The following is a 26217-nucleotide window of genomic DNA, read 5'->3' on the forward strand; positions in this document are numbered from 1 at the left end:
TGTATTCATGGACTACATGAGATGCACTGGACACATATCCGTACAGTGTATGAAGAGGCATGTAAAGTCTATGGATGTAAGTCACTGTTCTTTACAAAGGCACTAGAAACCGTGCTGAGAGGTTCTTGATCATCAACATGTAAAAAATATCCAGTAAACCCTACAATGTAACGTTTTTTTCTCTGCCAGCATACATAACAGATATGTGGGGATAAAATGCGTATTGGAAATGATGGGGTTAGCGGTAAGTTTGCCACGACTCAGGGGTTTGGAAGCACTCGAACAAACAACACTGGAATCGATTACACAGACACGTGTTTGGTTAGTGCTCAGTAACAAGAAGCAAGATGTGTGAAAGAGAAGCAAAAAAACAAGCTTGAGAAAAAAAAATTAAAATAAAAACAGGCCGATTTGGAGTAAGTGTGGGAGTTCTGTCTGACTGGCGTGAGAAGGAGAGAATTTTAAGTTCAAAGTGTTTCTAGCCAGGTTTCCAGTGACTACAAATGGACCTTCAAATATAGCTCTTGTTTCTATTACATATGTACAAACAGTTCATCCGTCTCAGAATAGACTTACGCTAGCTTCTATTTTTAAGTCACATTTCACAGCGGTGTCCACAAAGACACTGCTGACATTGTTTTCCATTATATATCATATGCCATTGAACACTGACTGAAGGGGGAAAAAAAAGAGGAAAAACAATAAGAGGCATAATCAGTCACTAGTAGGCGTGCACCATATACAGTCTCAGCACGCAGCTCACCTCTGCAACAACTTACACGAGGGTGGTAAAATGCATAATAGAATGGTGATTTACTCCATGCAGACGTTAATGAGTGTGATGCAATGCATATTTTAGCCTGCCTGCGGGTCATGTACTGTACTTTGATAAAATATATATTTGGATACATCATGTTTTAGTAGGTTTTGCAAAGGAGATCGAATGGCACTAACACTCTTTCTGGTACATTCCTTCTGCTTTTCTATATTGCTTCCTCTCTCCTTCCCTCTTTCCTCGGAGTCCTCACGTCCCTCGGTTCACACCTTTCTTTAATGGGGATGTGGTGTCAGTGTGTGTGTGTGTGTGTGTTTGCGTAGATCAGAGGAGGCCACAGTGTGACAGGGCTTGGTGGGGTGTGTGTGGAGATGAGGGCGTGTCAGCAGTCTTGGTGACGGCTATAGCCATGGGTCGAATGCCACCGTAAGTGACAGCCACCATGGTAGAAAGAAGTAGAGGGTGTCCACAACGACTGTCACCTTAGCAACTGTCACCACAACAGAGGTGGTCCCCCCCCCAAACCCAACCAACATGGTCACATTTGCCAGGGTGACGAGGTGTGGCTGTAGCAACCGTCGCAGCCAATGCCGCGTCCCCTTTTGGTTAGACAAACGAGTTCATGGCGTTGACGGGCGACGGGGCCTCCGAGCTCTCGTTGCCTTCGTGCGTGTCCTTCTCTTTCTTGCCGCTGTACTGGCCGATGAAGGAGCCGTCCTCGTTGAACTGTCCGTCCCCTCCCTCCCCGTAGTCCACCAGGCTGTCGTCACTCTCGTCTCGGCGCACCGTTCCATTGGACGGCGTCCGGCTGCCCTTCAGCGGCTTGTGGTCCTCTGTGTCACTGTAAAAAAATGCAGGTGAAGAAAAGGGGTCAGAGAGCCAAGGTCATGGATAATAAAATGATTCATGCACCTTTTTTCTGCAGTGGTCAGAAACCCTACAGGGAGGACAGGCTATTATCCAAGCGTTAGCATTTTTTTTTACAAGAGTAATCTGGCTTCTCCACTGCACATGCCATGTAGCTACTAAACGTAACCACAGATATATCGCCATTGTGTTTTGTACACAGTTTGGTGTATGACCAATGTGTTGGAAGGGCCCCAATGCCACAGGCCACAACATGATGTTGGCATAACATATTGCCAATACACAACTGTTCACTATGTGAAGGGTTTTTTATAATGCACAATAACAATGGAATGTTAGATACTTCATGGTACAGTGGAGTTGCTCAGCTACATCTATAGTACTATAACTATGTATAGTGTTAGTGCTGTTTAAAGTCTGGCTGCTGTACAGACTCAGGGTTAGTGACCACTGCTAAAGAGGATTTTTGCGTAAGCGTGCTGTTGCAGTCTCTTGCAATACTTAACGCTTAATAGGCTATAACATTTCTAAAAAAGAGATCAACCAATATGCTTTCAGTTAACATGCAACAATCAAAAATGCACTCTTATTCATCAGTCCATGTACATTTTGCCCTTATGTTAATTCAAAAACTTCCTATTCAAGTCAATACTTGTCATGGTCTGTCCTTGTTGTGTCTTGTTTTGGTGATCCCCTGTGTTTCCTGTTTTATTTTGGTATGTCTGTCTTGTTCCTCCCCATGTCCTGTCAAGTTTCCCTCCTGTTTGATTGCTGTTCCCGCCCCTAATGTGTTTCACCTGTCTCTCGTTGTCTACCCTGTCTTGTGTGTGTATATAACCCCCAGTGTTTCTTTGTTCCCTGTCCGAGCATTGTTTCCTGTTGGTGAGTCTGTCCCGTGCCTGTTCTATGTTTTTTCTGTTTCTCCTGGATGTTCGCCTGTTGGCCTTTCTTGTTAAGTTTTTGGACAATAAATATCTTTTGGTTTTACGTCTTGCATTTGGGTCCTGTTTTCCTGCCTGCCTGCCTGCCTCATCGTAACAGAATGCTCGGACCTGAAATGGACCCAGCAGACGCTTTTTTTTACCGTGAGTTGGAAGACATGCTATTTTTTATTATCAGTGCCATGGACGGCTGGGAGAACATTCCCAGCAGGAAGGAGCAGGTGCATGTGTTGGGGCGTATTTACAAGGCTGTCGCTGCTAAGCCTGAGTTGGAGGGCGCCTTACCCGAGTGGGCAGTCGAGCTTCTCAACCCCACAGTTTTTTGGCCTGAGAGCTACACGCCACTGCCACCAGATTTTTGCAACCGTCCTAAACCTCCACGCTCCAGCCTCCAGCCACTGCCTCCGGTGTTCAGCTTCAAGCCTCAGCCCCCGAGTCCCAGCTACCAGCCGTCTCCAGCTTTTAGGACTATCAGAGTGGGGGTGGTAAGTTTGGATTGCCATCCATTCTGCGGATGCTCTCCAGCTCCCGAGTTGCCCTCGGCCTCCAGCAGCAAGCCCCAGGCCCCGGTCTCCAGCAGCAAGCTTCAGGCCCCGGGTCCCTGCAACCAGCCTGCTAGCTACCAACCCCAGCAGGCTAACTACCAGCCCCAGCATGGTAGCAGTCAGGCCTGCTTCCTTCGCCTTCCTGAAGGGGTCCGCCCTCCGCTCCTGCCCGAGGGGGATCGTCCTCCGTTCCTGTCCGAGGGGCCTCCTCCTCCGTTCCTGTCCGAGGGGCCTCCTCCTCCGTTCCTGTCCGAGGGGCTCAGCTCCGTGTTGCCTCCCGAAGGGCCCAGCCCCGTGTTGCCTTCCGAGGGGTCCAGCCCCGTGTTGCCTTCCGAGGGGTCCAGCCCCGTGTTGCCTCCCGAAGGGCCCAGCCTCCTGTTGCCGCCCGAGGGGTCCAGCCCCCTGTTGCCTCCCGAGGGGTCCAGCCCCCTGTTGCCTCCCGAGGGGTCCAGCCCCCTGTTGCCTCCCGAGGGGTCCAGCCCCCTGTTGCCTCCCGAGGGGTCCAGCCCCCTGTTGCCTCCCGAGGGGTCCAGCCCCCTGTTGCCTCCCGAGGGGTCCAGCCCCCTGTTGCCTCCCGAGGGGTCCAGCCCCCTGTTGCCTCCCGAGGGGTCCAGCCCCCTGTTGCCTCCCGAGGGGTCCAGCCCCCTGTTGCCTCCCGAGGGGTCCAGCCCCCTGTTGCCTCCCGAGGGGTCCAGCCCCCTGTTGCCTCCCGAGGGGTCCAGCCCCCTGTTGCCTCCCGAGGGGCCCAGCCCCCTGTTAACGCCCGAGGGGCCCAGCTCCCTGTTAACGCCCGAGGCGCCCAGCTCCCTGTTAATGCCCGAGGCGCCCAGCTCCCTGTTAACGCCCGAGGCGCCCTGCCCCCTATCCCTGCCTGAGGCGCCCTGCCCCCTATCCCTGCCTGAGGGGCCCTGCCCCCTATCCCTGCCTGAGGGGTCCTGCCCCCTATCCCTGCTCGAGGGGGACCGCCCTCTGCCTCGCCGGCCTCCAGAAGGGGGATGTCGCCCTCGCCGCCGGCCTCCAGAAGGGGGATGTCGACCTCGCCGCCGGCCTCCAGAAGGGGGATGTCGCCCTCGCCGCCGGCCTCCAGAAGGGGGATGTCGCCCTCGCCGCCGGCCTCCAGAAGGGGGATGTCGCCCTCGCCGCCGGCCTCCAGAAGGGGGATGTCGCCCTCGCCGCCGGTCTCCAGAAGGGGGATGTCGCCCTCGCCGCCGGCCTCCAGAAGGGGGATGTCGCCCTCGCCGCCGGCCTCCAGAAGGGTTCCCTCGCCTTCATCTTCGTCGCCACCGGCCTCCTGAGTGGTTCCGCCCTTGCTGTCCTCCAGAAGGGTTCCATCGCCTTCATCTTCGTCGCCACCGGCCTCCTGAGTGGTTCCGCCCTTGCTGTCCTCCAGAGGGGGTTCCTCGTCTTCGCCGAGGCCGACCTCCTGAAAGGGTTCCTCACCTGCATCTTCGCCGCTGCAGGTCTTCAGAGGGACGGAGCCCTCGCCAACCGGGTCGTCCGCCTGAAGCTCCCTGCCGTGCCCCTGCTTGCCCCCCAGGCCGTCCGCCTGAGGCTCCTGTTTATGCCCTGGGGCATGTTTCTGGCCGCCCGCCTGACACCCCTCCATTCTGCCCCACTCCAGTTCCCTGGCCAGTCAGTCACCCCCGTGCTCTGCCCCACTCCAGTTCCCTGACCAGCCGGTCACCCCGTGCCCTGTCCCGGGCCAATTTTTGTTGGTTTCCCTCCTCCTGGCTCCCCTCCACCCACCCTGTTTGGGTTTGACTTTTTCTTTATTGGTCGCCTGGTAGTCGACCTTTGAGGGGGGGGTACTGTCATGGTCTGTCCTTGTTGTGTCTTGTTTTGGTGATCCCCTGTGTTTCCTGTTTTATTTTGGTATGTCTGTCTTGTTCCTCCCCATGTCCTGTCAAGTTTCCCTCCTGTTTGATTGCTGTTCCCGCCCCTAATGTGTTTCACCTGTCTCTCGTTGTCTACCCTGTCTTGTGTGTGTATATAACCCCCAGTGTTTCTTTGTTCCCTGTCCGAGCATTGTTTCCTGTTGGTGAGTCTGTCCCGTGCCTGTTCTATGTTTTTTCTGTTTCTCCTGGATGTTCGCCTGTTGGCCTTTCTTGTTAAGTTTTTGGACAATAAATATCTTTTGGTTTTACGTCTTGCATTTGGGTCCTGTTTTCCTGCCTGCCTGCCTGCCTCATCGTAACAATACTATGCAAGCTCTACAATGTGAATCTAATGTATTTCTAAAACTATTTCCAATATATCTTCAAGCTCAATGCATTTGTATTAAATAGAAACATGTTAAGAGAAGTAGAAGCAGCCATTTTTATTTTTAAAACCTTAGTAGGGATGTTGTAACTGGGGTTATTGGTTTGGACTATGCCCGAGTACGATGGCATAGCAAACCAGATCAGTTGATGATGCGTTTGCTTGCTTTTTGACTTAAGTCATAAACATAGCTTCAAAGATGGTTGCATGAATTGCATGCTGGTTTTAACCACTTCCCGTCTTACCTCTCCATAGACCTAAACCCAGCGAAAAACAAAACAAAACAACAGATAAGAATGGAAGGATGGACACGTGAAAAGCAATTCAGGAGCCACAATGAGTGTCCATTCTTATACACAACTCTTCTCAGACGGACAGCACAAAGCATGCGGATGGAAACATTTAAAGCACAAAGACACCCACAATGTAAAAAATACATCAATCATTCATAGCAACTACTTGATTTTAAAGTGTTTGTACTTAAAATCCATAAAAATGTCGTATTCATAGAAAATAAAACATGTGATGACTTTCTTTCACCATAGTGGAATTTGTTTTACATTTTCTTTGAGAACAGTTAGCATAAAATTGACACTGCCCAAGATTAGATTGTTAAAATGGAAATATTCTGTTTTAGAGGAACGCGTATGTTGATTAGATGGTGAGTTGGTTGTTACAACTTAAGAATCAACCATTAAAGCTATAGTGCGTTACTTCTGTCGCCCCGATGAGCAATTCTGAGTAATTACAACAACTCTGTCGGCGAAGCTACTTGAGGTAAGCCTTCGGTGATTGCGCTTGGATTTTACACCTTCTTATACGTCCAGGTTTTTTCTTAGCAGTAGAATCAACAACTACAACATTACGCACTTCTTGAGCTCCTGCGCCAGTGTCGGGGGAGCGACACAAGTTTGTAAACGCTGCCATACTGACAAATACAAAGACTAAGAGCTAAACAACTTTGTGTGATGGCTTGAATGTAACCAACATTCATTTATATAAAAAAGTTACGCACTAAAGCTTTAAAGAGTAATGGTTATTTTTTGCCTTGCCTCTATGGAGTGTGTGACAATGGAGTCTGGTGGGGAGAATGTCTCTGCAGCCTGGTAAAATGTTCTAACATACAGACAGGGTCAGGTCAGGACGCAGTGAGGGACAACAGACTGGACACAACGGTATGCTGTGGTCCTAGCTCCCGCCATGTTTTCACGCTTGCGTACCTGTACTCTCCAAACGTCCCATCATCCTCCTTCATGGGCTGGATCTCTGGGTCTTGGTGAGCATCTTCTTTCTCTTTCACTTAAAAAGAATACACCATTTTTTTTCATTGTCAAATTGCCTATCGATCCGTGTCAATAAACTTTAAGTGACAGTATATGCTGATAAGTGCACCTGGATATTTGCCACCCTTGTTCCTCTTGATGAAGCACACTATGAGAAGGACCAGGATGAGGAGAGCAATGGCACACATCAGTCCGATAAACCAGCCCTGGGTGGCGATGTCCACCTGCCGGCTGGGCACAGCTGGACACACACACACAGACACACAAAGAGGAAATGGGACAAATAGTAAGCACAACTGTTCTATTCATAATCCAGGCAATGCAAAATGGTGGGATCTTCATGCTGAGCAACACTGAGACTACCAGAGGCTGAAAACACAGAAATTAAATACAAATGGGTTAATATGGAATGGTTGTTGTACACACACGACAAAAAGACAGAAAATTAAAGCCACAAAAATAAAATGATGGACTTCTTAGTAATGATTTTTGAAGGGACATGCATCAGACCGACTTGATGGCAACATGCTTGTACACTAACTAGCACTCTAACTACTGCACATGTACGTCTGATGTTAGCATTGTTTGTCCGATGATGTTTTATAACAGGAGGATGATGATAATGAATAAAAAAAACACAAAGACCATCTATCCTGAGGCATGCTGCCTCACCTGGCACCGCCACAGACACTTCATCTGTGCTGTGGACTGTCGGGTCAGCTGGGTCTCTAGCTACCACGCGCACCTTATAGGACGTCCCGGGCTTTAAGCCTTTTATCGTGTGCCAGTGTGAACCGTTTACCAACTCCTTTTGCCAGGCCTCTTTACCTAGAAGTCGGTGTAGCGGATGGAAAGGAATGAGATTCAGGGAGTCTTTTGGAAACATTATTATTTGAATTATGGTATTTAAACATTAATTTTGATGATTGATTGATTGGTTCAGTTTAACTACACGTCATTATACAAAGTGAGGCCTTACTGTTTTCTATCATATATTCCACATATAAATTCTTATGGTGTCCAAAGTACTCCCAACTGATCGCCGCACCGTCCTCCGTTACAGACGTGTTAACTGTGCCAAACACAGGGCCTACATGAGGCACTGAGCACAGAAGAGAGAGAAAGAAGCAGGGCCTTTAGTTCCAAAATATCACTTATGATATGTTATTTGAAAAAAGATAAATAAAACCTTTAAATGCTGCAAGGGCGTTGAAATACAGGAGTGTGTAGAAATAAATACAAAAACACGTTGAAGAAAGAATCATCATAAATAAGCCAAGGTTTAGGATAAGGCTTGAAATGATAAAAGTTTGGTTTAACACCCATATGTAAACTAACTGTTCAACCTAGCACCTTTTAGCACCCACATTTAAATCAAGAAATCAAAAGGAACTCCCATGTTTCTTCCATCGGTTTGAGGATAAGATTTAAAAAAAATAGTACAATACAATGCGTAACAGTTGTTATTTTACATGTGACAAGAAAACCTTGACCACTAAAAAGGCTATATCAGTGAGGACTTCTTATGGTCTTCTTAAACAAAGTCAAACAAGTGGCAGTTGTTTCCCACAGAAATCAACTTGTCAAAACATTGATTAAAGCCTTATATTAAATAAAATCCTATTGACAAAAAGTAATACTTTGGAGATTGTCTTCGGACCATGGACAATTTTTTCATGTGTTTAAATATTTAGGGAGGGAGGGAGGGGGGAGAAGGGGACACAGGGAGTGCTTGTACCCTTGCGAAACGGGGGAGGCGGAGACTGAGTGATGGGGGAGGTTGGGTGTGGGGGCTCTGTGGGGCCTGAAACAACATGGAAAAGAGTGAGACAACACACGCACTCACACACCTCAATAGAAAACACACAGTAAAAATTGCAGAAAAGGTTTCTACCGACATGCTGAGTTTAAAACATGTTGCGACAACCCTCGGTCCTGAGATTTAGGCTTAAAGGTCACCTATAATGCAAATGCAATTTCTTTTTTCAACATTAATATGGGTCCCCGGTGTGATTAGAGACTCCCAGTATTAAGTATTAGAAAAAACAACCCTCCTATTTTCTCCTCTACCTTTCTGAAAACCTTTGTTTAAAAACCCAAGTCAGATTTCTTTCCCCTTATGATGTCATTAGTGGAAAGCAATGCCCCCTCATTACCAACTTAGCACCACACCGACCTGTGATAAGCACAACCCCAGATACCCCCAAACCCGCAGTTAGACTCAGGGCCAATCAGACCAGACTGGGCATTTTGGAAGGCGGGGCTTACAGGGAAAGGCTCTAATGGAGCATTTTAGACAGCTCCAAAGCAATGGCTCTGTGAGAAATATAAAAGTTTTTTTTGGAAGCTACATCATTAAAACTGTTTTTGGTAGCAATCCAAATTACAAATTTTAACCTGGAAATTAGCATAATATGTGACCTTTAAGTTGTATCCAAACAAATGACATATTTCAGCTCCGAATCGCAGCAATGCAGCATGCATTATTGTTTGGTTCGATCTAGTTATGTATACTGTATCAACACAATACCATCAGTTTATACTGTAGCATCAGCAGGAATATAAAATGTGTTAGTAGCACTCAACTGAAATAAATGCATTCACAAGCATCATGCAAGAGGCTTCCAATGAAACCTTGTTCATTTGAAGAAGCCAATACAGATTGCAATCTCTAAAAATTTAAATATTTAAAACTACATTGGCGTTGATGCAACCTATTCCTCTCAGAGGAGGGAACAAGCATGGTTGCAAATGGATGCCATGGAAGTCTTTCACAAATATATCCTAAATACAATTCAACACAGGGAGCTTTTTAGACATGCTAACTTAGTAACATGCAGGGATATGTAAAGTCAAGGTAATATCAATGCTACGCTCTTGTTCTATTTCTAATAATGGTATGGATAACATGCAAGTGCTTCCAGTGGCAATCTTTGGGTTACCTTTGCCCGTCTCTACAGGGGGCTGAGTACGAGCTTCAGAGAGAAGAAAAGAAAGAGAAACAGATAAGAGGGGGTATAAGGTGTGGAATGCAGTAGGTACCTTGTGGTTGTACCGGATATCCATCAGGGAGCTGAGATTCTGACCCATGATGCACTCATTTTATTTCCCTCATGCCATTGACATTTGACCTTTTTCGCCTTGTTGTTCTCATCCTTTGCCACAGATTAAGTTAATAGCTAAAAGTGTTTATTACTCACTTGTGTCCATGATGGTGAAGGCCTCCTCTGTGATGCTGGGGCCAGAGCCCTTGATTGTCTTTGCGCTTAAGTAAAACTTGTAGAGCATGCTGCCGTTCAGGTTGCTCAGGGTGACTGTGGTCTCGTTGGCTAGGATGGTCATAACCTTGACCGGTCCCAGTTCACTGGTGGTGTTGACTGCAGGGACAGAGAGACATCATAATTAATGGGGGGGGGGGGGTAAAGGAGGAGAACTTGTTGAAAGCATTGATAAGAAGATGTTATCGAAGGAGGTTAGGAATGCACAACATGGTCTTCCCCTTTGCTCATATGCAACATACTACTGTGTAGAACAGGCTGTGTGTCAGGCAGCTGGTAAAGCCTACCTGGTTGGTATTTCAGTGTGTATCCAGCAAGGCGCCCGTTGTTGTTCTTTGGTGGACCGAATTCCAGAGTGAGTGCGTCCAAACTATAGTCTACGACATTCAGAAAAGTAGGAGGGCCTGGGACTGAACAAACAAAAAAACAGATCCACAGTAAGGGTTGCAGCAATGCACAGGACCAAACATTAGATTTGGTATCAGTGATTCTGATTGTGTTTGGTGTAGATTAGGGATTGATATGAGGATTTTAGCTGGTATCAAAATGCACATAAAATACCAATATAAATTTTAATGTATTAAATGGCTGTTTGGCGACCCAATTGAAATGTGTTCCTAGCATCAAATATGACAAACTTGAATGGCCCTTATGATTGCTTCCCGTCAATTTGAGATAGCTAAAACCTATTCAATCACACATTTTACACGCACCTCCCTCTGGTGTCTCAAATTTCTTGCTGGGGCTAGGAGGCCCTTCTCCTTTGCTGTTGAGCACCCTGATGGAGATGTTGTAGACGCTGTAAGGCTCGAGGCCTGGCAGACGACCCTCGCTACGATTCCCGCTGAACGTCAAAACCTGTTCCGGCAGTGTAGTCTCTCCCTCTGCCTCGTGCAAGCCGCGCTCACGTTGGTAAAACACCTAGAGGAAACACCCAAGGAGTTACTTGATATTACTCTGATGTGAATTGTATGTGGCTATACTTCATCAATGTGAGCGCACCACACATGCAGGTATAGACCTATTGCCAAAATTCTGGCTTTGTTATGTCTAAATTGCCTTGAGTACATGACATCAAAACACAGATCACATGATCGACGTGATGTTAAAGAATTCTGAATCAGTAGGACTACAGGCAGGTAATGCATTTCTATAAGTCCTTTTCACTACTTTGTTCGTATGTGTTAGTATCCAATAGTAAAAACATCCTTTAAATATGTCGACACCCTCTTTCTTCATATAACCATTTATGGGGAGTGGGGGGTCTGTTTCATTTCTTAAGTTATTTTTTAATTTCATGTCCTAATGAATGCAACAGCCATGGGTCAAAATCGTTTAGAGGCTAATTTTTGGAATTCGGTAACAAATGTTGGCCAAATACCGTGCAGATACTATTTTACTACCTCATAAAAAGTATGAGCTGTCCATTTTTCCGTTGGCAAAAACTCCCATTGTATTCGTACTGTATTTAAAGTGACACATTTTGGTATGTGCTGACATTTCACACCGAGTCCTGTCTCCACAGTGCAGTGGTAATGAGGGACTGCTGGAGAAGGATTTTGAATAAAACACTGCATCAGCTTTTTTTAGTTGGTCGGGAGATTGGAACACTGGTTATGGCTGACAGGTACCAGTTCGTCTTGAGGCGAAGTAGTCAGACATATAAAGCTACTTCTTGAAATAAATTCCCAGAAACCAATCCAGTACACCTGGCTAAAATGGTAATATAGCTCTAAGATACACAAGAGATGTTAAGAAACGTGCATGTTTTATGAACACATGTATACCAAAATATACCACTGGGTATTTGTTTTCTTTCTTCCATTTGAAATAGTAGTAATAGAAAAAAATCACTTAAACAGTATGCACAGTTCATAATAAAGGTCTCCCAGTCATTCAGTATTGCAGTAATTGCCAGATAAAATTTCGAGTATCTGGCTTGTTTTATCCAATCAGGAGACAGAGGGCTATAAAGAGGCGGGTTTCTGTGCCAGTGAACGATGTCTCGCAGCTCTTCATCGCGGCTTTATCTGACAGAAACGGCTGCACATTCATCTGGCGGTGACGTAGGGACGAGGGAGGGGACTGCTAACTGCAGTCACTGACAGGAAGTTAGCTAAAAGGACCATATCATTTACTTGTCCTTTAAAGTGTTCTCTCATAAGGCGGCAACATTTTTGTTCCTTTTGGTTTGACATTTCTATTTCCTGTATTGTTTGACTGTGTGTTGTTGGTTGTAAATTGAAATGCGTATATTATTGCCTTCTGCTTTGAACCTTATTTTGAAAGGTTTCTTTGGGGTACAACATCCTGAGTGGTTTGCCATAATGTGGCTACGCCTCATTGGATAATTGAAGAACAGTCAGGCATTTTGTGAAGTGTATATGAAGGCTGTGCTTTCTCCCATTCTGTAAAAATACACGGATCAGGACTGTGTTGCTAAAACGTGGGGGCAATGTCTCCAATAAATTAGTTGGTATGTGTTATTGCATTCTTGAGCACTGAAAATGCTGTGGAAAAAATGACGTATCAAACATTACCTTGTATCCCTTTAGTTGTCCTCTCACTGAGTGGGAAGGCACGGGCTCCCAGTGCACTTCTGCCAGCGTGCTGTTGTGAACCATGATCTGCACACTTTCAGGTGCGGACAAAGGCACTGTGGAGAAATAAAGCATTTGGTTACTTGTTTCAAGTCACTAGAGTAATGGAGTACTGCATGTGTACTTCCAAATAATTGAAGTAAATAATCAGTCCACTTACAGTCTTCTCCAGAGTATCCGATCACTACTTCAGGCGTTGGGCCGCTGCCATAATCATTCAAAGCTTGAACCATCACCTCGTAGAGTGCGTAGGTCGGAGTTCCAGACACAACAAACTGGGAAACGTTGGCCACCGTCTTTGAGGACCAATCCTCATCCACGTCCTTCTGTTTCCACTGGACTCTGTACTCCAGACCAGGACCATTGGACTGAAATCCTGCCAGTGGCTGTATATAGAAATGTTATTATTTTTTCAGTCGATTTAAATCTAACACATTACAATATTTTAACTTGACTATGCTGAAGTGCTTGACAAGGCGTAACTTACACTACAAATGCTATTGGCCGCGTTTCCAAGATTCGATCCTTCTTTGAGACCAAAGAAGGCTCGAAAGAAGGGTTCGGCTAAGAAGGAGCGCTAAGATACGGGTGTTTCCCAGGCGCCTTCTTAAGTGCCTTCTTTGGAGAACCGTAAGATGAAGCGAAAGAAGCATCGTAAGACGCTCTTAGTGGGAGCTGTCCACCACGGTGGTGCTGAAACTGAATAAATCGATGCCAGGCAAATCGATCACCCACCTCTCTATCAGCGCATAAGTCGCACACAGCGCCCCGTGGTCCTCCCACACAGGTGCAATTAGTTTAAGTATGTAGCGTTTGTATGTGTGTGGGTGCGGGTGTGTGTGTGTGTGTGTGTGTGTGTATCCAAGTAGTAATCAGGCCCATTAGCGCATATATACCCCTGTGGATGTAGGCACACACGTGAGAATGGAAGAAACCGGCGTCAAGAGTCAGGAGTTCCAGAGCCAAACGAAAAGGAAGAGTGCCAAGGGGAGGAGAGAAGCCATGGGCACGGGTGGGACGATCCTCACTCCCGACGAGGAGACAGTCCTCTCCATAATCGGGAAGATGGCCTCTGAAAGCATTAGTGGGGGCATCGATGTGCAGGGGGACGAGGGGCTCTCAGAGGATGAAGATGAAGAGGAGTCATCCGGGAGCAGAGCAGGTTCGTGCACGCCCCCAGGAGAGGACGACCCCCAACAACCGTGCCCTGTCCCTGCAATTACAACCTGCACCTGCAGCGAGACGCTGGTGCGCCTGGAGAGGGAGAAGCTGGAGGTGCTGCGGGGGATGGAGGGCCACCTCGAAAGACAAACTGCCCTGCAGGAAGAGATGGTCCGGATGAAGCAGGAGAGGTTGGAGCTGCACCGGAGACAGCTGGCGCTTGCCGAGGCGCAGTTAAACTGTCCCTCCATCTCGGTGCCAATCATCCTTCCCCAGGGTTCAGGTTAGGGGCATTTCAATGTTTTATCTGCATTACCCAATGTATCCCGTTCAATTTCACTAATCAATCTCCCTTCATTACAGGTGATGCAGAGGCCCAGTAAATGGAGCGCGGAGCCATCCCCCCATGTATGGTTTCAATAAACTACTTTGGTTTCCTTTTCAAACATGTATTGTATTGATCATTTTGCATTGGAATGAGGGTCAAACCTAGCAACAAAAAGTCCCAGGCAATTTGTAATTTATCTAAGCGTAGGTTAATGACGTGTGTGTAATGTGCGCCCTTTCAGCACAGCATGTTTTTCCGCTAATTTCCCACTTGTTACATGGTCACCTCAGAAAGGTGGACACTATACTCCACATACTGTATGCAACAATGCTTCCTTAACATTCCAGTGCCAGACTTTCAGGTAAAGCACCAATAAATGATAGTGTGCAGGACGTAACATGTGGCCTACATCTGCTGGTTCTGTTTATTTATTTCAGCCTTCAGGCCTGACAGTTGGTATGGGTGGTGTGGTGGTTGTGGGTTTATGGTTTAGTGCTCAGTGATTGGTGACTGGTGGTGAAGAGGTAGGGGCTGGGGTTGTTGGACCTCAGAGGAGGTTGATATGTTCCTAAAAAGGCAGCGCAGCCAGGAGCTGCATCTCCAGGCTGAGGGGATGTGTGGAGACACCAGAGTGATCAGCCGTTGGATCTCTGCATGGGGCAGCCGGTACTTTGCCTGGACAGCCCGGTCTGATAGCACGTCCAGTGGGGAGAAGTGCCGACGCACGTATGCATTTATGTAAACCGTCTGGCTTTGCGCACGGCGAGGCTGTTGGTTCGCAGCGAGAATGTGTTGTATTGCAGTCATGGTTTCTCACACGCGCGGACTTTGACAACGCGTTAGCAGGTGGAGCCGCTCTGGATGAGGTTCAGCTGAGTTCAATTAAATCTGTTTCCTTGATATCTGTGAAATACCACAGGGTTGTTGTTTTTTTATGTGTAGTACTATAAACTCATATTTGCAAATGTGTGTGGAAAACTTAAACATCTAATTCAATAAAAAGTTTTTTTTCTCTACTATTAGTCTATGTTTCTTGCGCCAGTGGTCCACATTGAGCATTGTTTTATTATTTCGAAAAGTGGAGGAAATACATTTCCCTGACGCGGCATGATCACTGACGATTTGGTCGTTAAGAAGGCTGTAAGAGTGGGTCAGCTCGATCTTACACTTCCGTGAAAGAGGTTCTTTCGCTAAGAACGACTCTGGGAAACACATTCTTCTTTCACAGCGTTCTTTGAGCGCTCCAAAGAGGCACTTAGCACCAAAGAGCCTCATAGTGATTTTCCAATCTAACATAAGGAAATGCTTACAGTCCACGAGATGACTAAGTTGCCAGGTTCTGTTCCTTCTCCCTGAACGTTTGAAGGGTTTTCATCAGGAGCTAGGAATACAGAGACAAATGGTTGTTGACCCATTTAATATTTTACATATTGCAGTAGGTTTTTTTATTTTCTTTGCTGCATAAGGACCTTGTTTCTTACCTGCAGGGTTGGTCCTGTATTGACTTGAGGGCTGGCTGGGCTGGCTGTAGCCCACTTGATTGACAGCCAGGACTCTGAAGGAGTAGTAGACGTACGGCGAGAGGTCCAACTGCGCTGTGGTGCCCGTACCAGAGACTTCTGTCAGGTTGATCCAAACTCCTGGCTCGTGAAGCAAATCCTCATATTGGATCACAAACTCTGGGGAAGGTTTTAAAAAAAAATAAAAAAATAGATGTCAGCAATTTCAAGAATTAAGGGTAGAAACCAGGTCGAAGAAACAGGAATAGAAAAACATAACCTTTTTTACTGAGGATTGTCATAGGTTATTATAAAGTTGTGAATATTTAGCCAACTAAGCAACAATATGAAAAGGTGTTGTACTCTGTGTGGGACTGTTGTGTTCGTCTCCAGGGATCCAGGTGAGCTGAACGCTCCTCTCATTCTGGTCAGTCAGTTCCAGGTCAGTGGGAGGGTCAGGTTCCTCTGCAGATACAGGGAGGGAGGAAAATGTGAGACTCAGTGCGTTTCCATGGGACAACTGGATTGGATTATCACATATACCGAACGTGTCACTCGAACGGACCTCGTCATTTGTCTGAGTATACATGGCCTTTCAAATATTCGATAAATGTCCGATGCTTGGCTGTCTCCACTATGCTAGGTGGCGCTGTAGCCCTTTCAACAAGTGGTTATAGAGCCACGTCCGGTTCCCTTTCGGCAACAACCCTACTATTTTTTACGTCTTCTCCTTCCACTTCCTTGTGAAATCCTCCACAGGGATTCTCGAGCAAGCGCAGAACGAGAACTCCGATATGCAATGTCCGATCCCTGTATACATGCAGAGAGAATGCCGACTATGAACGAGTTATCTAGGTGTTCTTATCCGACTTCGCTTGTCCTTTAATGTGCCGATTTGTGTGCAAAGTAGATCAGATAAAGGCGTTTACATGCATTTTACAAGTCCTGTTGAACTCTTAATCGTTCATTTACCCGATTATGAGTCTGCATGTAAACGCACTGACTCATAATCGGAAATAAAACTTTGTATTAGAAACAGAGTTATACAGCAACTTAGGTGTGGGGGGATTTGACGTATAATGTAAATGAAGGTCATGTTCACACTAACAACAAACACAACAAATTGCAGCCCACCAACTCGCACGCTCTTGTGCTCACACTGCACGCGCCATTCGTGTTGCAGCGCTGGAACTTCTCCGCATTATCTCCATTGAATTCACATAGGTCAGGGATATTTAAAACGAAACGAAAACGAGACAAGCATTGTTGATGGTAAAGCTTCCACGTGTCCTTTTTTAAAGCAAGACAGTGTGTGTGCGCCAGAGACAGACACGGAAAGCTACTGCCCTGATGCTACATGGGGTTAAAAATAATGACAAAATACATCTATACTTTAAAAAAAAAAGCTCGGTCTGACATGCGAGCAGCACGAATGGTCTATTTCCGTTAATATAATCTTTGTAAAGGTTTTAGTATTTTGTTTAGGAAACCTTGTTTCATATTTTATTAAAGTACAATATTATTCAACGCAATCAAACAAGTTAAGGCCATGGTTCAGCCACACAGGTGTTTTCACTTCTGGCTGATTAGATGTCAGCAATCAATCGCAGCTTGCACATGCCCACAGGGCCTAATGAGGCAGGTTGAGTGAAAACACCTGTGTAGGGTGAACAATGGGTATACAAAGTGTTTTTTGTACATTAGGAATTTCACAATGAAATACAACTCTTTAAATTGTAAAAGACATACCCTAAAACAAACAAAACAAGTGTCAAATGGTACAATGTGAAATCAAGAAAGCAAACAAGAACAATCATCTTAAAATAATAATTGAGGTGAAATGGAAGAAACAGGTTTTTACAAATGGAACTGATGAAGGCTACAACATCCTAATCTATGAACTCTGTGTTTTTACCGTAGACAATAGCTGGAGTAGGAGTAGCCTCTGAGACGGCGAGAAGCAAGAGTAAAAGTACGAGAAGAGATTAAATGTTAGTGACAGATATTAGAAAACAGCAGAAAAGCAGGAAAAGACTGGTTATGTGGCATGTTGGATTAGAAAGTTGACCCACTTTTGCTGAATTTTTAAAAAAAATTGTCAAAAATTGGTTTAGGTGCACCTAAAAGATACCATTAAAAATATTTGTCGTTCACCATGTTTCACTACAATTTCAAATGAATTAAAAACTGATTGATTAACTAACTAATTCACTGAGTTTTGAGTGTAACACAGTTTAATTGTTTAACTGTGAACCCACCTACGACAGTCAGCATGGCACTGGCTGAGTCCTGGTCCAGGGTGGTGTTCATGACGCAGGTGTAGGTGCCCTCATCTCTGTCCGTCACGTCTTTGATTGTCAGACTGTCCACGTCCACCACAAACCTGATGATAATAACACAGGATCACAGAGGGATGATGCCATTTTCATCATGCGCCACTGCCGCATAACGATTTTCTCTCATCGTTATGCGGCAGTGGCGAAGTGGGAAGCGAGATCGCCTCTGGAGTGCAGGGTCGGAGGTTCAATTCTCCGCCTACCCGCCACATGTCGAAGTGTCCCTGGGCAAGACACTGAACCCCAAATTGCTCCCGATGGTTCAGAAAGCGCCTTGCATGGGAGCTACTGCAATCGGTGTTTGAGTGTGTGTATAAAAATGTGTTAAGATATGTAAAGCGCTTTGGAAGCGCATTGTGAAGTGCCTTGTGACACTGGTCTGTGAAGGGTGCTCTATAAATAAAGCTTACTTACTTACATTGTGTGCTATCCTGGTGTACATAACACTTATTGAGATGAAATAAATTCATCTTAAGATTACTATTAATGTCTAGTACCTTTCATCATCAGGCATCTCTCCACTGTCTTTGAGCCAGGTCATGGTGGGTAGGAGCGATGGGTCGTGTTTGACTTTACACTCGAACATAGCGCTCATTCCTCTCTGCACCACCCTGTACTCTGGCTGCTTCAGTATACGTGTCGGCTCTGAAAATGTTTGAGAAAATTGTTAAGTTTAATAAATAATACACTTTGGATACTTGACCTATAATGGCTATAGAGGCCTGAGCTACAACAGTCTTTTAACAAGAGAATTTAACCACTAATTGTAATGAGTTATGACTGGTCCATATCCAACCTTTCACTTCCAGGTAGACATGGTTCTCCTTGATCCCCAGGTTGTTGGTAGCAATGCAGGTGTACTTTCCACTGTTTAGCGGCTGGGCCACATTAATCTCCAATGTACCATTCTCATGGATCACATAAGGGTCATTGTTCTTAATGCTGGTCTGACTGTCTTTGAACCTGCATGGACACGGCAAACAAAATGGGTTTAGGTATTTTAACAGTGTAAAATTGGTGGGGAAGTGGCTAAGCTAACACGCATCGGAATCCAACTGGTGTTACCAATGCAAAAATGTGTATACAATGTAGATAAATACTTTATCTGATAAAAAAAAATTCTTCTTAAACCGACAAATTTTTTCCCCAACATGGTCTTGAAACTTTAAGAAAAAACAGCATAGGCTACAGTAAAGGTTACCGGGTCTGAATCTTACCATGTGATGATTGGTATTGGTGAGCCAAAGGAGGCACAGTCAAGTAGTGCAGGGTTGTTGGTGATGACTTGGTACACTCTGTTGGATGGAGTGAGCACCCTCGGTGACTCAGCTAATGGGCAGAAGAACAACCGTATCGAAGTCAGCACTCACTGCATCTTCCCTCCTCACAAAAATGTATCTAAATTTGTAAAAGTTTCCATATTATTATTTTTTCTATATATCCAGACAGTGTACTCACCAAGAACGTTGACAAAAGCATTGGCCATCAGGTAACCAAATTCATTGGATGCGTTACACTGGTAGACGGCACTGGATCCTGATTGGACGTTGCTAAGAATAATGGTGTCGTCATCCACCTTCCGACTGAGATCCTTTGGAGCGTCTTTTACAAGACAAGAGAAAGGATACATGGTCTAAATCATAGAAAATAGCATCTTTATCATCATCCGTTTCTGGTGCAAATTCATCAACTGCACCATTGTAGGTTACATTGTAAAAACCAGCCAATAACAATTGTGGTGCATGCAAAATGTGAAACCTAATAAAATACCATGCAGCTGGGGAAAGAGAAATAAACTTGCTGGGATTCGAAGTTCAATTCCCACTGCAACTGTGAATATTTATTTATACTTTCTGTTGCTGCCGGGGGTTGCTTTAGAGATAAGTGTGTGTACATGGTAGTATACATTCTATTTTGATTTCACTCACTCTCTAAGGAAATCCCATTGACAAACCAGCTGATCTTAGGTTTGGGTTCTCCATTGACCCGACACGTGAGGATGCCGGTCTCGTTCGGGGCGAGGATCAGGTTCCTGGGAGCGCTGACCCAGAAAGGAGCCGCTGCGGAAAATTAAATAAAGATGACGCAAACCCAGATTTTGTGAGACCAAAAAAACAACTTTGAGCCTTTTGTTATATGGAGTCGCAGCATTATATAATGTATGATGCTGTATGTACTATAGGGATGCAGAAATGTTTGCATCTATGTAATTGTAAGATTGAAATATGTCAGTTACAGGTGACTTATAACATATTTACTCTTATTCTAATGACTACCTGTGATTTTACAGTGTTGCTTGTAGCACTGATCCCACTGCGAATCAACACTCCACTTCCCAAACCACCAGCGGACCAAACCATCAATCAATGTCTTAACACTAACCCTGGTTTTGAAACCTAAATCGTTTAAATTCTAAAAACTACAGAAGAAAAAAATAAACGCAAATTTGACATGTTGACGAAAGGAAATCCACAATGCACCACCGAGCGAAACTAGCCGCCTACCTTTGACAGCCACTCCGATGATGTGCGTGGTGGTGCCCCTGTTGTTAGTGGCTGTACAGTGGTAGTCCCCAGCATCAGCCTCGGTCACATCAGTCACCTTGAGTGTTTTCTTGAAGTTAGAAAAGGACATCCTGCTGCTGGGCAACTCCCCTCCATCCTTCACCCAGGAGATCTCTGGAGTGGGCCTGTCACACAAACAGTTACAACAGGTGGTTTGTTTTTGTATGAACACTTTGAGCCTGGAATTAAATTCAATCTATTATAAGAATGCCTTTATTACAGTCTACATTGAAGAAATAAGCCCTTTAATCCACACATTACTGACTCACTCTATAATAATAAAATAAAAAAAATTACACGTATAGGAGAAAATTATTTTAATTTGTTACATTATGGGCATCATGTTTTGGATCAGCAGTTTTAACACTATCGACCAGATATTAAATTTTCGGTTTTATTAAAGGTGCTCCGAGGAACTTTCAGTTTTTGTTCATTCTTGCACCCCCTTAGGACAAACGCGGTAGTGTTTCTACTATGGCAGCTCTTGTTCCAGGGTAAGCGTACCCCTTACAAAGGCATTAAGAAAAAAAACTATAAAAATCGCATTCTTTGCACTCATGGTCTCATTTGTTGGTACAACTCATTCACACACATCAGAGGAAAAATTAGACAGTATTTCAGTGATATTTAAAAGTTCCTCGCAGCACCTTTAAACATTTCTGGGTTATCTCTGCATATTTTGTTGTGCCTTCACATACTTCAAGATTGATGCATACCCTGATTCTTATTAAGCGCATTTGGTGTAGATTATGGATACAAGTAACAGCAGACGCTTATACTTACAAGCCCTCTGCGATGCATTCCAGCTCCAGAGTCTCCCCTCGTAGAACCATCTTGGTGCTGGTGATGCCCAGAGGCGCCATGAAGCCAGGGCGACGCTCCCCCTCTGGGCTGTCTGAACACATGAGCACACATTGACCAATCAGAAACGGCCCACAACATTAGACTGGAAGGCTCCTTTTAGCCATAGTGTGACCTCGAGAGTGGGGGGAAACCATATGCTCAAGGGGCCATTCATAAAAAAAAGGTAGTAGAAATGTAGGCCCTACACATCAAGTGGGATGAGTCAGGAAGTGAGTTGTCAAATTGAATAGAAGGGATGTTATACTGATAGAGTAATGGCTGAACACAATGTAATATCTTTTTTATTTTCTTAACACCTCCACATGTATGAGTGGTATCTCAGATTTGCAGAGCAAGAAGAATAATGGAGAGGGGAGTAGCCATTGGTTTTGTTGCTATGGAAACATGGGCGTTCTTCGCAGACAGTGGAAGGATAAACTGCAGATTTGTTTTTTTTTAAGTTTAAACCTTTTGCTGAAAAAGGTCGAAAAATGAATGAAGATGTACTTATCTTCACTCCAGAAGGTTGAAAAAGAGAAATGCCATGTTGGGTGAATAATGCATGAATGTATCATCACGCTTCATATGTGGCCATCTCGGATAATCGCTGAGCGTGTGCTGTGCATGATCAAGCAGATCCTGAGATCAATGTGTAAATTCGTATGTGTATTTATGATTCCAGGGAGGATGCTGTTAGCTGACATTTATTTGTATGCATGCTCTAAAGGTTGCTCCCTCGGCTTCAATATGTTATCAGCATACATATGTGATCAAAAAGATTGCCGTTTTGCTATATAAATATAATAAGTAGTGTAGCATGCATTTTAGTGGTCATTTTTATCTATATTGACCAAAATTCCATAATTAACTTTAGTCTCTTCATCTGCATGAGAAGATATTCATCAAAGGAGAGAAAACCGATGGGAGAAATACGTTGAAAAAGTCACAGAGGAGGGGATTAAGGACATGGTTAAGTGTGTGTGTGTGTGTGTGTGTGTGTGTGTGTGTGTGTGTGTGTGTGTGTGTGTGTGTGTGTGTGTGTGTGTGTGTGTGTGTGTGTGTGTGTGTGTGTGTGTGTGTGTGTGTGTGTGTGTGTGTGTGTGTGTGTGTGTGTGTGTGTGTGTGTTGGGCATGGCTAGGTCAGGGGGTAATCACAAGGCTGGGTTCACACCTAGGGGGTTGGGCTGAATGGGGAATAAACCAGCAGCACTCACCACTATACAAATCAGTGATATTGTATAAAGCAGCCAGAGTCTCATTCATTGTTTCCACTGTAATATAACAGAAAATGATAAGCATGCATAGCTAGGAAAAATGTAAACAGGACATGAGATACTTTACAATGCCTTTGTTCTAATCCATTAGCTTAGTGGAGAATGCATTGCAAGTCAAACACAATACTGTCAAAAGAGTTTGACACATGGGCATATGGGTAAAACACAACAGTTACAATAAGGTGACACTGAGACAGATGGCCGTGGCAAAAGAGTAACACTGTTCCACACAATCCCATGTCTTTTTTTAAGTACATCAACATCAGTTTGTTACTTGGTATCAATTATTTGAAAACGTATTCAAATTCTTTGGTTAAAATGTCAAGCTATTTTTTGGAAGACAACATCGGAACACCTAGGCAAGTTTCATTGAAGTACTGGATGATTGTCAAATGGAGTTGTCTTGACTTACTGTTAACCACGGTGACTGAGATGGGCTGCTTCTGCTGGATGGTCTGTGTGTGAGGGAAGCGAGCGTAGCAGATATAGTCCGGCCTGGAGTCTTCCGGGAGAACATTTGAAAAGTACAAGTCTCCGTTCAGAGCTTGGGACACACGTTTGTCCAGCGGTAGCCTTTGGAAGTCTAAAGGACAAAGAGAGAGAGAAAGAGGACAAGGAAAGTGTTAGTTACTCTTTGCTTTAGTTTTACAAATGTCTTTAAATGATTCCTGGGTATTCATCAATTATCTTCAAAAATAGCCCATGATTCCACATAATCTTCATCCACTGTCATACTCTGTAATGAGTTACATGCTAAATCCGTATTCAGACTGTGCAATCCTTTGTCCTTTTTTTCAATTGAATGAGAATTTCATAAGTCCCTTTTGTATCATGGGTGCAGATGTGCGTGCATGACTCACTGTTATCCATCCAGAAGATGACAGGAGGGGGCAGCCCCGCAGGCGGTCGGCACTGCAGCACCAGGGAAACCCCCATCTGCACCACAATGGCCTCATGTCTCTCCTTTGACCACAAGGGGGACCCTGCGAGTCACGTAAACATCAAACAAAAGATTGGGGACCGTTTTATAGTCTTATACAGTATGCACAACCAATTAAAGGAGCAGTAGCCTAGTTGCCAATGAAATGATTTAGTGTCTGCCTCCCTAAAGAGTGTCTCAAGAGAAAGGTATAAGTGAAGAGAGCCACCTGATTCCCGAATAAAAACAAAAATAGTGCAAGGACATAGTGCAAATACAATTTTAAATACTGAAATAAAATATAATATATAACTATACAGTTTATATACAATAGAATGTCAACTCAAAAAGAAGGTATTGCAGGCTTCCTATAGGTTCACAATAGTATAAAATCACATACATTCAATATGGATTTTTCAAAATTCAACAAGCATGTACTGACTATGTTTTATGAGGTGTAAAAGATCACACAGTTCAAGCCATTAGACGATATACTGTACCTATTTCAATTAAGGAGAAATAAATGTAATTGGATAACAATCTGCAGTCTTACTGGACTGTCTGATGACAATGCTGTTGGACACAGCGGTGCCGTGCTCGTTGTGTGCCGTACACTGGTACGTTCCCTCGTAAGCCTCGGCCTTCTCCCCGCTGATGTCTATCACCAGAGTTCCTGAACCGGGCTTCATCAGGACTTTGGAGTCTTTCTCCACATCAAAGTGGCTCCCGTTTCTTGTCCATGAAAAGCTACAGTCAACGAGAACAACAAAAAGATATCACTGGATTTTCTAGACTGGAAGCCATGAGGAGAATACAGAGCAGAGGCAGAGATGCAGCACAGCCTCATCATCAAGATGCATTGTGGTCTGATTTGGAAATCATTCATTTCATAGCAGGTCGTTTGCTAGATTCTAACTAGTTTAATTCGGAGGTTTGTGGCAAAAAAATCGAAACTGTGCCTAGTTCACTCTGCCAGGTGTGTTTTTCATGTGGTCTCTATGACAACTGTTACTATGGCGATTCCTATTTCCACATGGCTGCAGGATAAGTTGCCCCTCAGAAGCAGATCCATAATATATCACACAGAGGAACGCTTTACTGTTTATTTTATGAAGAATCTCAGGTTGTATATATGTGTTATCATGACTTTGTGAGTTTTCTTCCCTCGATAAAAGTTAACCATAAAATAAACAGTGAAATATGTAGGCTATTGCACATTTTCTGATAAACAAGCATGAGGGATATCTCACCTGGGATGAGGCTTCCCCTTGGCTTCACAGTGGATGACGATGTTCTCCCGCGGATCAAAGATGTAATCCTTGGGGGACTGCAGCGTTATAGTAGGGGGCTGGGGCACTGGAGAAACATGAATACAAGCATAGTTCAGACACACAAAATGAAATGTAAACATGAGAAACTGGATCTTAGGGAATCAAGCAGGATACGCAAGCAGCATGCAGCAAGCATTAAGTCAAACCTGGCAGCCAAGTGTAACACCATCTGGAACCGCAAACAAAGCCACAACGGCTATCTTATCAGAGGACAACTTACCCTCTCGTGAACTTACACACAAACATAGCGCCACCCCAAAAAAACAAGCAAGTCACTTCACGCAATAACTAGTGTCGAGATAGTTGCATGCACATCTAACATGTTCTAGAATCCACACAAAAGCAAGTTAAAATAAGTTGTAAAAAGCAAAAAAAAATTAAATTAAATTAAAAAAATCAACCGCAGAGGTCACAGCACTCATTGTGGCAACTTACATCCTTCCAGTACTTTAGCTTTTTGTCCACCGTGACACGCCGTACCACAGTGATAGAATATTGAGGAGAAGGTGTTAGTTTTTTTTTGCAAGGAGTAAAACCACAAGTTCAGGAGAAAGAGTTGCACGTTCAAGTACTTTTGAGCATCTTACTGAGCCTGCCTGATGAGTTAAACTGTTTTAAAGTGAGGGGAAAAACTGCTACCTCCTATGGCTACAATTTCAGCTGGCAGGCACAATCAATGCTGAACAAGTAGTTGAAGACATCATCATTTCTATCAAGATGTGCAATATAAAAAAAGGTAGATTTCAGGAAGAGAATTGCATTTCAGAGCTGAAAACTGAAAACATGCCGAAACATGCAACGCTGGAAGATAAGAAAAAACAGTTATTTTGAAGCCTCATTTTAGAGGCCCATGTATGTGATGTTCTTTAAAAATAAAGTGTCAAGAGGAATTCCCTTTTATGGTTTTCCATGGAGCAGAATAGTTGGTAAATACCTTCTGAATAGACTATTTTGGCTAATCTTAAAAAAAAAAAATCTGCTCTTGATGAAGGCAATACTTACGATCGAGAGGCACTTCCAGCGCTGACGTTGTGTGACTCAAGAGCATCAGCAGCACAGCTCCGAGGCCTGGCACCCACTTTCTGTTTCTGTCCATGGTTTAGAGTGTCGAGCTGAAAACCTTCTGTGTCGATATTCAACGTCGCAGTTAGGACTGAGATTCTTGATACACACTACAGAGAGAGGCACACAAAAAAAAAGAATTGGACATGGGTCACTAAAATGTTAGGTTTTAATGGATGTATTTAGACTACAAGATCCCCCAAATGGGTCTCAGGACATACACAGACACCACTCCAGTATGTGTAATGTATATACGATTAGTCCATAAAAATAAAACATGTGGGTACGCAGACAATTAAATCTGGGCTACAATGGAAAATGTTAGTTTGGAAGTTCACAGACATTTTTTTCA

At 44.4% G+C, this 26217-nt stretch overlaps 1 protein-coding gene across 1 annotated transcript; it reads right to left on the reverse strand.

The window, feature by feature from the left end:
• Positions 1 to 1381: 1381 nt before the first annotated feature.
• On the reverse strand, positions 1382 to 25899 carry nrcama (neuronal cell adhesion molecule a; the record flags this gene model as incomplete). The annotated part of the gene is made up of 30 exons (XM_080050928.1): positions 1382 to 1616; positions 6608 to 6686; positions 6780 to 6911; positions 7343 to 7498; positions 7650 to 7772; positions 8409 to 8474; positions 9613 to 9645; positions 9871 to 10047; positions 10236 to 10358; positions 10662 to 10869; positions 12489 to 12604; positions 12709 to 12934; positions 15348 to 15418; positions 15519 to 15716; positions 15900 to 16001; positions 17452 to 17481; positions 17795 to 17919; positions 18370 to 18517; positions 18669 to 18835; positions 19090 to 19201; positions 19331 to 19474; positions 19801 to 19932; positions 20377 to 20561; positions 21220 to 21331; positions 22966 to 23136; positions 23414 to 23536; positions 24026 to 24219; positions 24723 to 24828; positions 25239 to 25256; positions 25806 to 25899. The coding sequence occupies 30 exons, from the start codon at positions 25897 to 25899 to the stop codon at positions 1382 to 1384; spliced, it is 3906 nt and encodes a 1301-aa protein (XP_079907054.1).
• Positions 25900 to 26217: the final 318 nt, after the last annotated feature.

The sequence above is a fragment of the Ammodytes marinus genome, assembly GCF_949987685.1.
Source record: "Ammodytes marinus genome assembly, chromosome: 22".
Taxonomy (NCBI): domain Eukaryota; kingdom Metazoa; phylum Chordata; class Actinopteri; order Uranoscopiformes; family Ammodytidae; genus Ammodytes; species Ammodytes marinus.